The sequence below is a fragment of the Ammospiza nelsoni genome, chromosome 1 (assembly GCF_027579445.1).
Source record: "Ammospiza nelsoni isolate bAmmNel1 chromosome 1, bAmmNel1.pri, whole genome shotgun sequence".
Lineage (NCBI taxonomy): Eukaryota > Metazoa > Chordata > Aves > Passeriformes > Passerellidae > Ammospiza > Ammospiza nelsoni.
In genome coordinates this window covers 35,757,258-35,771,289 of record NC_080633.1, presented here as the reverse complement: position 1 = coordinate 35,771,289, position 14,032 = coordinate 35,757,258, and the positions used below count along the sequence as shown (strand labels likewise).

Sequence of the window (14,032 nt, the reverse complement as noted above, 5' to 3'; positions counted from 1 at the left end):
AATTTTCCAATGAGAGACACAAGGGGGAGCTGCCAGACTGGACGAAAAATTTCCTCTATCCAACTCCCCCCACACACTGTGCTAACCCTGTCTGAATGCTCTTCATATTCAAAGCGAGATCAATCTTCAAAAAAGCAACCTCAAAACCTTTTTTTTTTCATTTAATAGCCCTGCAAAACTGTGCTTAAAAGCACATAATTAAAAAATTGTGCATGCAAATGCAATCTGCTTGTTTCATCTCTGGAAATCAGGCTCCATCCTGAAAGTCCAGTACTAAACACAGTGAAAGCCACAATCCTCAGTTTGAAAATAAGGTCTGGCAAAGGAATCTATTCATTTTAATACTTAGAATTTTAACACAGTTTATTAATTACACACAATATAAGATCACATGGACAAGACCCCCAGCTCTGTCAGCAGCCAAGATAAATACTTACAGCGAAGACCCCGCGGACAACCCAACCATGGTGCTGCCGTAATGTCTTTCCATAAGCATTGTCTTAAAGGAAAAGAAAATAAATCAAGAGATAGATGTATGGCAGTTTTAAGTTTGCATCACAAGAGAACACAGAGCTTAGAGATGACTATTCAAGGGTATATTCTTGCTATTCAATGCAAATAATGGCTGTTTCTGAGCAGACTGAAAGGAGATGACAGATTTGGGATTTCTGCACTGGGGTCTCAGCTCCCCTGTCAAATCTCCTTCAACTCATCCGCAGCAAGTAAGTGTTCCAACAGACAGGAAGGCTAATGCAAAGTCCAAGAAAATACTGTATGGAGTGAAATTCCAACAGTAAACCAAAGCTGCAGTGGTGGTACAGATATAGAAGAGCTTTTCAGGGGAAGAAAGTGAATGAAAAAGTATAAAAAAACAGCAGCATGACTCTGCTGCAAACACAGAGCAATTCAAGGAGCAGTTCAGCGCTGAAGCCTTCAGACTCAAAAGGTCAAATAAGTGCCTAATCACCTTCCATGGTGTTTAACACCCATATCTGGGAGCAATGTATTTACAGCCTCACTTCCAAGAGCTGCTACATACTGCAGTGTAGTAGTTCTTTTTACTAATCCTATAAGGCAATTGCTTTGCTCTGTAAAAGAAGGTAACATAAAAAGCTTTAAAAAAGCTGTTTTGAAATTGGTTTAAAGGATTATTACAACATTATACTGCATGCATGTAGAGAGGGTCTTGCCCAGGAGCAACCAAGTAAAGTCTAAGAGGAGTTTGTATTTTGTTTTGTACTTACTGTGGTCAGTAGCTTGACAAAGAGTGTCAGAAATTGTGTACTTGGAAAAAAATCCTTCTTCTTTGTTAAAACCTCCCTTCTAATTCATGCAGGCAATTCACAGCCAAATTGGCAAAGAGGTGATTTCCAAGAATGATGGCCAATCACACAAGGAATTAGAAAACTAACAAAACAGCAATTATACATTTGGGAGAGCTTCCACTGGAAACCAGTAGAGAAATTTGCATGAGTCAAAGCACTTGACTGTCTCCTCTGCCAAAAGTATCCCAATTAAAGGAATCTTTATTTGCTAATGAATTACATTTACCAGTTATCTAGTAACCCATCTCAAGGCAACCATTTTAAAAAACTGCGGTTTTCAAAAAATGTTATGTCTTAGAGATCACTTTCCTCATCAGCCACTGAAGAAAAGACACAGGTTCTAAACAAGAAGGAAAGTAGTCAAGCATGTGAATTTAGAAGCAGATGAAGAACAAAGCAATTGGTACTTACTCAGAGCTGTTTGGATATTCTTCTCCCCATTCTTCACTTCTGTCAAAAACCCTTTCAAGAACTTTAAACCTCTGCCAGGACGAACCCATGAAATAAAAAGAAACCATGTTTATAAGAAAGTAATCCAAAGTATAACAAAGCCCCCAGAGTTGCAATACAACTCCAAAGTGCAATAAAACTCAGTATTAAGGAGCCAATTTCAATCTGAACAAAATTGCAGCCAACTCCTCCAGCCTCTCTCCCAGTCCAAGGGAAAAATACTGTGCTAAACATTTCTGCTGCAGCTTGAAATCATCTGCTTGATGCCCTAGCCAAGAAGGATCAGTCATTCACTGTAACTTCACTTTTAGAGGAAAAAAGTTTGCCTACAATGTTTTTCTCCGGCCTTTTGGCAGAGTTGCAGTGATACAACCACAGAAAGCACATTAATCTTGAAGCTGGCCAGTTTGGATTGATGGAGCCTGTGGGAAGTAACCAGCCTGCCCCATGTACATAAGATTGCACTGGTGAAAGGTCCCTGATTGCACCAGCAGTTCCCAGTGAAGGCAGCTACAAGGCCATTCATTACCTTTTCAGCCACAGGAGAGCCTCTGTAGCAGAGTTTCTAACTTGTGCTACACCTGCATTCACTTCATGGAGCACAATCTTCTGAAGGGTATCAAACTCTTCTTTGTTGGTTATAAATTTCTGGTTTATTTTCTGGAAAGAATATAATAGGCAAAGCTTTACATCTTTTAAGGCCCAACAGGAGCTTATAATTATCCTCTGTTTACCAGGACTCTTCCCTGCTAAGAGATAATACAGATTCCCAAGGATGTCACACAGTCCCCATGGCACAGCATGGCTGCTCTGACACCCTGGGCACGCCATCCCAGGGCACACCCCAGACACATCTGGCTAACACAACCTAAATAAAGCATCTCAGCCAAAAATTTACATGGGACCTACCATTTCTGTCCAACAAAATGCTTCAAGTTCCCATGACATCCTCCCCACTAGAGGAAAGGAGTTAATTCAAACTGCTCTTCAAGCAAAGTCTCATTTGCCCAGAGCTTCAACTACAAGCAAAATTTACCTTCTGACCACGGCAAACTCTCAATATTACACTTAGCAGTGCTCAGCATGCCTATGGTTCTGTTTATTCCCAAGTTTCTGTACACAACTCCTCATGCAAACAAAAGAGACAATATATAAAGGGCATACAAACAGATTTTTCTTCTACATTGAAGGAGTAGCTGCCTATCACTCGGCAATAAATATTCAATGGTTTAGTTTTTTAAATAGCATTCTTTTCTCTTGCTATTTTCAGTCTTCCAGTGGCTACCTTCTATAAGATAAGCAACCAAACAAATCTGATTGTATACAACATTCCTTAGCACACACCACACTCAGAAGATATATTTTGCTTTTACTTCTTTTTTCTTGAAAGAAAATGCTATAAAAAATCTTGCTATGAACACATTTTGGCTCATAACCAGTATTTCAAAGGTTCTTCAAGGTTCTTCAGAAGGTATTTGAAGCTGGAAGAACTTCCAGAACAAGAACCAAGCCTGCATGGGTTGCCCTAGTCTGCTGAGAAATTGCTTCTTAAACTGCTTCTCAATCCTACTTGATTGAGCAAAGGGGCTTTTCTCCCATCCCCTCCATTTGTTTTACAGGTTAAAGTCAACATTGCTAACATCACATCATGACTTATAAACCTATACAGCTCAGGATCAAAGTCACATTCATTAGGTGTAACAGATGTTTTACTTGGCAGTCAATCAAGTATTTTATAAGTTTGCACACAAGTGGATTTATTAAACACAGCATGTACTGTCAAAACAGAATTAGGGGCATTTCAGTGTTTTAAGCTGACAGATGGTAACATTATCAAATATTAAATAACCTTCCAGTACTGACTCCTACCACAAAGATTCTGGAGCACTCGTGTCTAAAGTAGATATTTTGTTAAAAAAAACCAAAAACCTGTGCTAGAAATAAGTTACCTTGATGTTGCCTACAAAATCCATTTTAACTGGAGCAAAAACAGTCGGTCCCAGCTTGTCTATGGAAAAAAAAAAAGCCATATTTTAAAATTGTCTCTTTTTCCAGTTCTCATGTTTTAGTAAAAATGAGTTTCATTTACTCATTTAACAAATGGCAGGAAAATACTAAATGAACGACAAACTGATCTTTTTCTCTGGTATAGAACTAATCCATCCCAGTTGCTACACATGTTAAAATTCTCTGACCTACAGTTCAAAAGTCTTCTAAAGGCTGCAGGCTCACAGAGCCACCACATCCACTAGATGCAGGGGTCAAGCTGGTGGGGGGCTGTGCTAGGTGAAGATCAAAGTTTTGGAAAAATGAAATAGAGAGTACAGCTGATGGTGTGCTGTCAGCTGTACCAGACTGTAAGGCATCTATGCTGCTTTTCTGAGGGGGAGAAATTGCTGTTCCATAGAGACACCTAGATTGCCAAACAGCTTATATGTGGGTCCCATCTCAGTGAGAGTGGATCCCCTTTAAAGCAGAGGGGTAAGAAACATGTACTGTTACCAGTTAAACTGATTGTGGTTATACTGGTTCTATTACTTCACTTTAGTGAAGAAACAAATTTTCCAACCCGACTGCTCCACCTTTGCTTGCTGCTAGCAGCAGTCAGAAGGAGTCAGAAGAAAAGCAGCTGCTTACCCAGAACAGGCACAATTGCATAACAGGACTCCAGGAACTCCTCTGTTGGTATGCCCTCCTCCTCCCGAAGCTCAATATCACTGAACCTGGTGTCCAGGACAAGCAGAAAATATTGCTACCTTAACTATTCTTTTTATGTAACTGCCAAAAGCAAAATTAGATTTCCTGTCTGAGTTATTTGCATAGAGGGAAAACTTAAGAGACGTGAAACCACCAACATGGCTTTTGTATTACTACGTTAAAGTAATTGACTGCAGAGAACACACATTGGGTGGTGTGCAAGCAAGGCCTGCAATTACAAACAAGGAAAAACCTCCCACTTAACTCTGTACAGCTAATTTTACAAAAGATATCTTCTTCCAATTACTGCGCTGTAGGCAGTCCTGTCAAATAATCTCAGTAAATACAGCTTTACAGACAGAAAAGTTTTAAAAATAAGTCAATTTAAGGCTTAACATTAAGTTGCAATAATCCTTTTAATTGAAACTGTACTACCTATTGCTCATGACACTGAAGAAGGTAGGAGAATCATTTTCATTTCTTTCCTCCTCACACAGAGTCAATCCACTTAAAGAATTTGTTTCTGACTGCAGCATCTTGTGGGCACCACATCCTTCTACAGCTTGCAGCTTGTCCTCTCCATCATCTTTAATGCCTAACATTTACAGGAAACAAAAGAAAAACAAAAAAAAAAACCAGTTACATACGCATATTGTTATTCCTTTTCATCAAAATGCCTTTCTATTTGAAGGAGGGCACTTGGACATCTGGATAATGCAAGTTTAAAAGCATCCCTGCCAGCACCACTGCAAGTTTGGTAGATGCTCAGACCACATTTCAAGCAGTCACCCCCCATTTCTTTTAATGACAGACCAAGAACCAGGCTGCAGTACAGGTGAGCCCACACAACCTCAGCAAGGACAGTCTTGTGAGAAAGAAGAGCACTGAAGAAGCAATTTGCTGCAGCAGGGAGCTGACTCATCTCCTTGAAAGGAAGATTACTTCTCACATGGTTGTAACTTTCCCAGTATTGCTGAAGTGCCACAATGCATTTTCAAAAGCAAAAGAATAATAGCAACATGTTTACTCCTTCTGATCGGTAAGCAAATTGGCTGCTTAAATGGACACTTCTATGTTATCAAAGGTTGCTATATTCTCCCCGATTTCTATAAATATCTTTAAAGTTTTCCAAGATCCAGGTATATCTTCCCTACTGTGGTTGGTTTTATTTCTTCTTTGGGGCCAAGTACATCTGTTTCACATAAAGTACAAGGAAGACAAAGGAAAGACAAAATCTTTCATATACATCCCTTACAAGGTAAGACCTTTGGACCTCATGGAGAACTTCAGAGAACAAGTAAAGAAGGAAAAATGATTCACAGCATTGCATCATCCAAGCCATAGCTACAGCACATCTTGCTGCCAGACTGTCAAACTAGCATCCAGAATTTCCCAGGGAACCTGTCTTTCCAGGAAAGGAATACTCCCAAGTGTCAGTGAGGATTAAAGAGAGACATGAAGTGGAACTGAAGGGATCAAGGTGCAAGGAACTCTCTTCCTCCAGGTGACAACTGAGAGCAGGCTTACAGCAATGCCAATTAGTTGCAGAACCACTGAACAAACCTGGTGCTGGGTGAAAAGAAAACCCCTCATACCCAGACCAGCCACTCTCCAGCCTCAGACATCACTGACATTTCCCAGTTAAGTGTCTCTGCCAAGGAATGACAAGAGGTTAGAGTGATGCCACTGATCTGTCCTTCACCAAGCCACATAGGCTGGGGAGTAGAGAAACAGCCCAGGTCTGCAGTGACACTGCAGGAGTGCTATGCAAAAATCCTGGGTCCTCTGAAATTTCAAATTCAAACACTGTAAGCCCTAAACGACAGAGAAAATTGCTAAGGGATTGAAATGCTCAAGCACTTTTAAAGACTGACTGCTCTTAAAAAAGGGGAGAGGGAAGAAAAAATATCTGAGCAAGACAGAGCTCTTGGGGTCAGAGGGAGCACCCAGGTACAGCCATCAGCAAGACAAAGCTCATGGGCTGGCTGGGTCAGCCCACCCTCTATGGATGGCCCTGCACATACTAACTCCTCCCCATACTGACAGCAAAACTCTGCAGCTCAAATATCTATACCCAACAGGGGATAGCCTTTTCTCTTTTGTGCACAGGAACCACAGGAGCTAAATGACACCAAAAACTTGAATTAGTTTGATGTCCTTGCTTTAGTGTTGTTTTATTGATATTATGCTAGATGGTGTCATGTGTTTGTTATCCTGCAGGGACTTGCCACATTATGTAGTACCAGCCCCAAAAATGGGAAAATTCCAAAGAGAACTCATAAGAGCAAAATGACTATCATCATTAACTTGGACTTAAAAAAAACTTCTGCTGACTCACTGACTGCATATTTATGTTTTGGAATAACAGCCAGGCAGAGAAAGTCACTGTTCAAGAACAGTACAGTCCATTCAAGAGGATGTGCAAAAATGATGTTACATGAATAGTTATCCAAATTAAGTTCAGCAGCCCTGAACAATATGAGCACATGGGAGGGAATTTTATACTGAATTAGTTCAACAGTATTTCACTGAAGTTGCACACAAATCTAACTTTCACACCATTGCTAAGATAAAGGAAGAAATAAGATGCTTTCTAGGATACTGTTAGTTGCAGGAAAAGGGTTAATCTTCTGTAAACATTTGTCAGAGCAATCAAGAGTGACTAAAAGTTCAAGCCCTCAGACACACACACAAAGCTCCCACAACCTCTTCTGACACTGCAGCCCTACATACCAGCAGGGAATGATGTATCTGTCCACAGTGCCTGGAGAGCCCAAGCCCTGCCAGCCTTCAATCTGTACCTGAAGAGCCTCAACTTGTCCAAAAACAAAGTTTTGATCTCCTTCTCCATTCAGTCCCAAGTCAGCCATCAGCAAAGGCAGCAGGAGCTATGCTGAGAAAACTTGCAAGAGGCAGTATCAACAAAAAGACTGATATTCCCTCCTGGGAGTCAGGGATCAGCAGTCTCACAAGGAGCCTACACCTTCCTTAATTTACACCTATAGAATAATCATAGTGGACAAAAGACTGTGCATATACTTACCTGCCAAATCCTTTGCTATATGATCTTCAACATAAACATCACCAGCCCCCTCACTTGTTTCCAAGTTTAAACATTCCATATTTTTAATAACTGCTTGCTCTTGATGGGTAATTTCTGATTTTACACAGCCATTTTCACAGGGGTTCAATTCCACCTGCCTGAAGAAAGGGAAAGAATAATACTTAGTGCATAAAGCATTGCTTGGTAAGCTTCTTCCTGTGAACACACAAATAACAAGAGAAAAACAGTTGACAGAAGTTACAGGCTGTCACAGGCTGCTCTGAGCAAAGAACTTGTCTAAAATAATAACAAGAATGAGGCAGCTTTTTGCAGTAAAGAGGAATAAAGACTCAATCTCAGCTTACAGAGTTCAAGTATATTTACAATGATCTTTATTAAAAAGGTACATAATAATATGATTACAGAAAAGAAAATTGCAGGCAGGTATTGTAACTTGTAGAATATCCCCTCATTAGTACTTTAAAATATACATCCTTGCCACCTACTCCAGGAATCAGTCTGCTCACCATCAGTGATTTTTATGAGCTTATGGAGTGGAACCAAAAATGCAGGAGGGAGCACTGAAGTGGGACAGAGTTGGCTGGTGACTGAGCAGTAAGACACCAGGTGGACTGCAGAGAAAAATGAAAGGGAAAGGGCTGATACAGAAGAGACATACAGTGGGATGAGCCAGATCCCTTTTGTTTCACCTCCTTCCAAGTAGGCAGCTCAGAGCAACACAATTCTGCCTGCATCAGGTAAGGGTAGAGTAGCAATAAGGAAAGAACAGACACTACCAAACACAGATTAGAAACAGACTGACAGTAAAGACTTCTGTTGTACCTTTCTGTTGAGGTGTGACTGGACAAGACAGAGTGCTTTACCTGAAAGATATGGAGGGGGGAGAATATTGTTTAAAACAAGAAGACTGTATCATGCTTCTTAAACTTCACATTTTATTAAACACAAGTTGGAATCAGCAAAAAACCCCTCCCTAATTCTCTGACCTGGAGGCAGTATAAAGACAAATCTGAAAATGGTGCTACATTATTACACCATTACAATATTATAAAGAAAAAAAGAAAAAGGAAAAGAAAGAAAATCTGAAGGTTTCTTTCAGAAGGTAGTTAGCAAGCGTCAAGTGAGACACCACATAGCATATGGAAGAGAAACAATGCAGTGAGCTTCCTTTGCAATGTTTTCTTTACTTAATCAAAAAGCTTTGAAAAAAATAATGGAAACATGAAGCTAGATATGAGGTATGGTGAAGCAATCCCATCTCTCATATGCAGTCATGCATCTACCTTCCTACATAGATCTTAACTTCCTGTTTGCCAGAGATGCTCCAGTTTTCCATATATAGTTATGGATCCAGGAATCAACAAAGTGCCCTTCTCATTAGAAAGCTGAACTCATCAGCTCCCACTGACATATTAGCACACATCCAATACTCCTGTAGCTTAACAGAGTAATAATTGCTGTGAGCTCCCACATGGACAAACCTGCTGCAGAGCTAAGGTATTTTGAAACACCACTGTATGACTTTCTGTGAAACACCACTGTGTAACTTTCAGGCTCTGAAATAACTTTCACCTGTCATTAAAGGTTAAGAGATTGATCACTGTTTATTAAAAAAATGGTGCTACCTCACTTGCAAACCACAAGAAATAGCAGAGTATGTCCACTGTAGGACCAGTAGCTATGATATGGGTAAAAAGGCATTCCCTATTTCTACAAATGCTACTTTTGACAAAAGGACCCATTAGCATCCCTGCTGAGGCTGAGAGAAGATACTGGCCATTACCTTGCTTGTTCTGAGAACTGCTAAGTTTGGGGATCCAGGTGGGGTCTGATGCAGTAACTCAGAAGTGAAGGCAGTATTTGCAATCTGCATACATTCTTCAAGAGTTTTCAGGAAAGTGTCACAGGTTGATTTCAACAGAGCTCCCATATCAATCTCACTCTGTGGGAAGAAATCAATTGGAAGAAATAGACTCACCACAGAAGATCAATTTGGAGCAACTAATGTCTGCAAAGTCCACAGCTTCTACAGCTGTGATTTCTGGCTAACATGAATTAAAATTCAATGTGTCAGCTGCTCAGAGGACTGGCATCACATATTTCTGTGGCTATGTCCCCTTGAGTGTTACCCCTCTTTTCAGTACAAGCAGCTTAATATGCTTGTGTTTTGAAATTAATGCCTCACAGTTATCTTATTGGTGTTAGAAGTGCATGAAATACTAAGCCTGAATGTATTCAACAACAGCATTCCAGGAAACACCACTGACAGGAGATATGAAAAGTAAACAAACTAAACAGATGTAGAATGATCTGCAGATGATCATTTCAAAATCCTCATCAACAAAAACTTATTGGAAATGACAAAATGCAGAATGAGGTATCACATTGCCTCTTCATCTCTGCAAAGTGAGTTATTGTTGCTGAAATGCTTTTAGCAATAAATCTTTGCAGTTAAATGCCAGTAAGATCAGGGAAAGAGTCTTCCCCCAGATGCATGAAATATGAGCAGGATAAACACCACATTACAGGCCAACATCTGTGAGCTGCAAGTTCTAACAGTGCCTTTTAGTCATTTGTACACCACATCATGCTTCTGCACTGTCTTTTAATTCACTTTACAGTTTCTCAGGTATCTTTACAGAGATGGTTTGGACACCAAACCAAAGGTTTGATCAACCTGCAGGTGTTTTGCCTGCTTGTTCTGCATCTGAGGACCCATCTCTCCAGTGGGAGGCATCCTGGAACTCCACACCAGCTTCTCTAGCAAGGGAAGTGCATTCTTCTTCACACATTTCTCTCTCAAACCAAGGGGCAGATCATGGTCTTTAGGAGATCCCTCTCAAATGAGGCTTCTTTGGTCACAAAGATTTGCAAGGTTTGAAACTTTAACTTTAGTGAGGCAAACCAAGCAGCTCTTTATCTCACTTTTGCTCTTTTTGTGGTCTGCAACATCTCTTGACCTTTTAAGGGTTTTGGATGTGTTTTGCTGAGCAGGATATTAATGACTCAGACAGAAAAATGTGTGCTTCATGCAAATTATCTTTTTATAAAAGATCCTTTGCTTTTTTTGTTCCACTGTAAACACATCACCTACAGGACTGTTACTGTCTAGATCACAGATATCAGATCTCATCTCACTACTTGCTAGCCCTACAAAGGGCAAGTCATTTGCAACAATATGGTAACACTCCATTTAAACAAGAACTGCTGTGTGAGCACTTTATTTCCCCCAGGTTCTCTGCAGAAGGAGGTTGCAACATTAAGTAACTGTGAGTGAATACTACATTGGGTATCCAGAAAAGCTCATGCATCCAAGACATTACACATGTGGTCTATAACAAAAATAGAGCTGTACCTCTGGTTCTGACACACCAGAAATGCTGGCTTCCTTTGTTTTATGCACTTGCTGAACAAGGAGGTTACAGTACAGTCTAAGTTCAGACATTTTGGTCTTCAAGGCTTCTGTATTTTCAGTGAACTCTGAAAGTTAAACAAAAGAAAAGTTAAATTTACTGTATCCAGTGCAAGGCAAGTACAAACATTTGGTTTTAGGAGGCCTTTTAAATAGAAGAAAAGCCCTACATATAATATGCTTTGCTTTCTCAAAGTAGTTTAAGCTGTAGCAATAGCATTGTTTAGATAGGGTCGTAGGTAGGAAACACTGGACATAAAAGATGAATTCTATCCAACAGAAAGGGATTAATTTAGTACAGATATCCTTGAATCATGGGATGGATGAGATTGGAAGACACCTTTGGAGACCAGCTAGTCCTACTCCCCTGTTCAAGGAGAGTCAGAGCAAATTACTCAGGTCTAGCCAGGTTTTGAACAGTGCCAAGGATGGAGGCTACACAATAACTTCTGTGCAGCCTTTCAGTGCTCCCTTGTCTTCACAACAAGAGCATTTTTGCATATGTTTCAATTGAGTGGTTTGTATCAAAATTCATGCAGATCTTCTCTTGTTCATTCAGTGATAAGACTCTGGCTTCATCTTTTTATGCTCTCTCACTAGATATCTCCTTTAATCATCTTAGCAGCCCTTTGCTAGACTCACTCCAGTGTATCCATATGCTTCTCGTTCTGAGAAACAGAGAGTGCAGAACTCAGAAGACTAATCCTGATAAGATTAACAGTCATTCTGAGATTGTTTCAGAAGTAATGTTTTTGATATTAGAGTCCCTGAATTATAAAATAAATTGTCTCTCAGTAAGACTAACATGGTTTAGTTCTGTATATACATTACTAGCTGTTCACCCTGTGCTACTGTATGTCACTTTACAGATCCAACTTTGTTCTGCTTCTAGGCACTGCACATAAGATCCCATCTGGTGAAGGACTCTACAGCAGCATCTTCTGCCCAGTTCTGGCTCAGTTTGAACCAATAGATGCAAAGCCTGGAGATAACACACATAAGGCTAAGAGGAGAAGCAAATCCTCACCTCAGGGAAAGGAAGTGCTTGCCATGCCCTGCATTTACTCAGGACATCAATAATTTGCTGTTTTCCCATCTTCTGTACAGTCACCGTGCTGAGGTTACACAAGGATAAGGCATGAGGTCTTACAATGTTCTCTGATGCCACACTTGTAAGCAAGAGGGGTTTTCATTGGGGGAGGGAAGTGACATTGCTGATGAAAGCAAAGTGGTAAGTGAATTAATTTTCACAGCCTGACCATGATCAGATTTAAGTTTCTGATTACTAACAGATCTGGAACTCACTGCAAACCTTTTCTTAATTGCTGAAGCAATTCTCAAAGTGCAGAAGACAGCTCAATTAGAACATGGAAACATGTGAGGAACTCCAAAGCTGAAGAGACACTGGTGTGACAGGCTGGGTCATCATATTTAGGCAGCTGTACAAGGTGGGGGTATTACATTCTCATACAGTTTGCACCACAGTGACTCCTAGCTAGGGATTATTTACTCACTGTGTTTACAGAACCCATCAGCACATGGTTCTCAAATTATTTTTATATAGCATATTTTAACAAAAACCCAAAGTTTCCAAATCCCTGCCCTGACAATTAATACCTGAGATTTCTAGTTAATATTCACATGTGTCTTAGCTTTCAGCAGCACCAAAGATCTGAAGCACAGGCTGGACACTGAAGTTGTAAGCACATGGACTAGGCAAAGCATGGGGAAATATAAAGCAAACATTATGTGCTAGCAAAAAGGTGTTCTTGCCTTTTTCCTTTTGTGTCCTGCTGTCAGTCAGACAGGCTTTGGCAGTTCCAAGTGCAACCAGCCACTTTTGCCTTTCAACTGCATTTCTTGCCTTCAGATAGAAGTACTGCTCCCCTGGGATAATCAGGTCCATTCGTGTGTTATCTGCAGGATGAACTGAAAGCAACAGATTTCAGACCAGTCCCCTGGCCCTTCCCAGCCCAACCGAACATCCCAACAGATGTGCTGGTGGCAGGTGAAACAGAAATGAAAGAGGAGAAATCTGTGGTCCCAACTTCCCCCACTGCCATTTTATGACTTCTCTCCTGAGTTAGAGAATGGACAGGACACACATGTGTACAGCTGTAAGAGACAGTTTTGTGATCAGTATAATCTGAGAGTCTTTATGGAAAGGGCATCCTTTTCTGGCAAGCCTCTCTTTCAAGCTTCCAGCCCTTAAGTGAACCTCAAAAGTGTGGCAATATGACTGAGCTGACCCAATACTGAAGTTTATTATTCATCCTATCTTCAGCTCTCTGCTTATGAAGAGTCATTTAAAGCCGTGTGATGTTCGACCACAGCTCATGAAAAGCAGTGACCCACCTGCACGTAAAATATCCACAATATTAGAGACTTGCAGTTCACTCAACATTTTCAAAATACTATACATAAAAACTGTATTTTTATAGAGTGTATTTTTAAGAAAAAAACAAAGTCTCCAAATCCCTGCCCTGAGAATTAATACCTGAGGTTTCTAGTTAATATTCCCATATATCTTATCTTTTAGCAGCATCAAAGACCTGAAGCATCAAGTTACTGCAAATACATACCAGAGAAATCAAGCTGCCAAATAGCTCTTGTCACCTGAAATCTCATCTTGAATGCAACATTATCAGACAAACTCTAAATGCAGCTGAGTGTTACTGTATCTTAGTTACCTTGAATTTCACAAACAGCCATTTGGATGCTTCCCTTACAGCCCTTCCAGGCATCTTCCTGAGAGTCATAATAGGACAGGATGCCACCACAGAGAAGGAACCACCGAGGTTGCCAGCCTGAAAAACAAAACTGCATTTCTCAGTTACGCCTCTCCCTGCAGTTCCACCATCTCTCTCACTTGAGACTTACTGCAAACACGCCCCCAAAGATTCTCAGTCCCCCTGGAAAACCAAACCCTTTTGAAGTATTAAGATTTGTGGACAGACTTGGATGTTGTACACCATAACCCCTGCTTGATGGCACCTACATGTCCATTCTGCACACAGCTGGAGCACAGCAGCATATCTTGAGATACTACGTCATTTTCAGTAGTTTTGCTAACACAGCATCACT

At 40.5% G+C, this 14,032-nt stretch overlaps 1 protein-coding gene across 2 annotated transcripts in view; it reads right to left on the bottom strand.

Annotated features, from left to right (window-relative positions):
* The window catches only part of PLEKHA8 (pleckstrin homology domain containing A8), a 31,303-nt gene that overhangs the window by 7,557 nt on the left and 9,714 nt on the right, over positions 1–14,032 (bottom strand). For both annotated transcript variants that reach the window (XM_059465821.1, XM_059465812.1), the window contains exons 2-13: positions 13,639–13,755; positions 12,722–12,877; positions 10,892–11,016; positions 9,320–9,478; positions 8,359–8,399; positions 7,516–7,673; positions 4,908–5,067; positions 4,413–4,498; positions 3,725–3,783; positions 2,305–2,435; positions 1,737–1,807; positions 438–499 (exon numbers count right to left, since the gene is read on the bottom strand). In XM_059465821.1, coding sequence (XP_059321804.1) covers positions 438–499; positions 1,737–1,807; positions 2,305–2,435; positions 3,725–3,783; positions 4,413–4,498; positions 4,908–5,067; positions 7,516–7,673; positions 8,359–8,399; positions 9,320–9,478; positions 10,892–11,016; positions 12,722–12,877; positions 13,639–13,755 — 1,325 coding nt within the window. The remainder of the gene's footprint in view (positions 1–437; positions 500–1,736; positions 1,808–2,304; positions 2,436–3,724; positions 3,784–4,412; positions 4,499–4,907; positions 5,068–7,515; positions 7,674–8,358; positions 8,400–9,319; positions 9,479–10,891; positions 11,017–12,721; positions 12,878–13,638; positions 13,756–14,032) is intronic.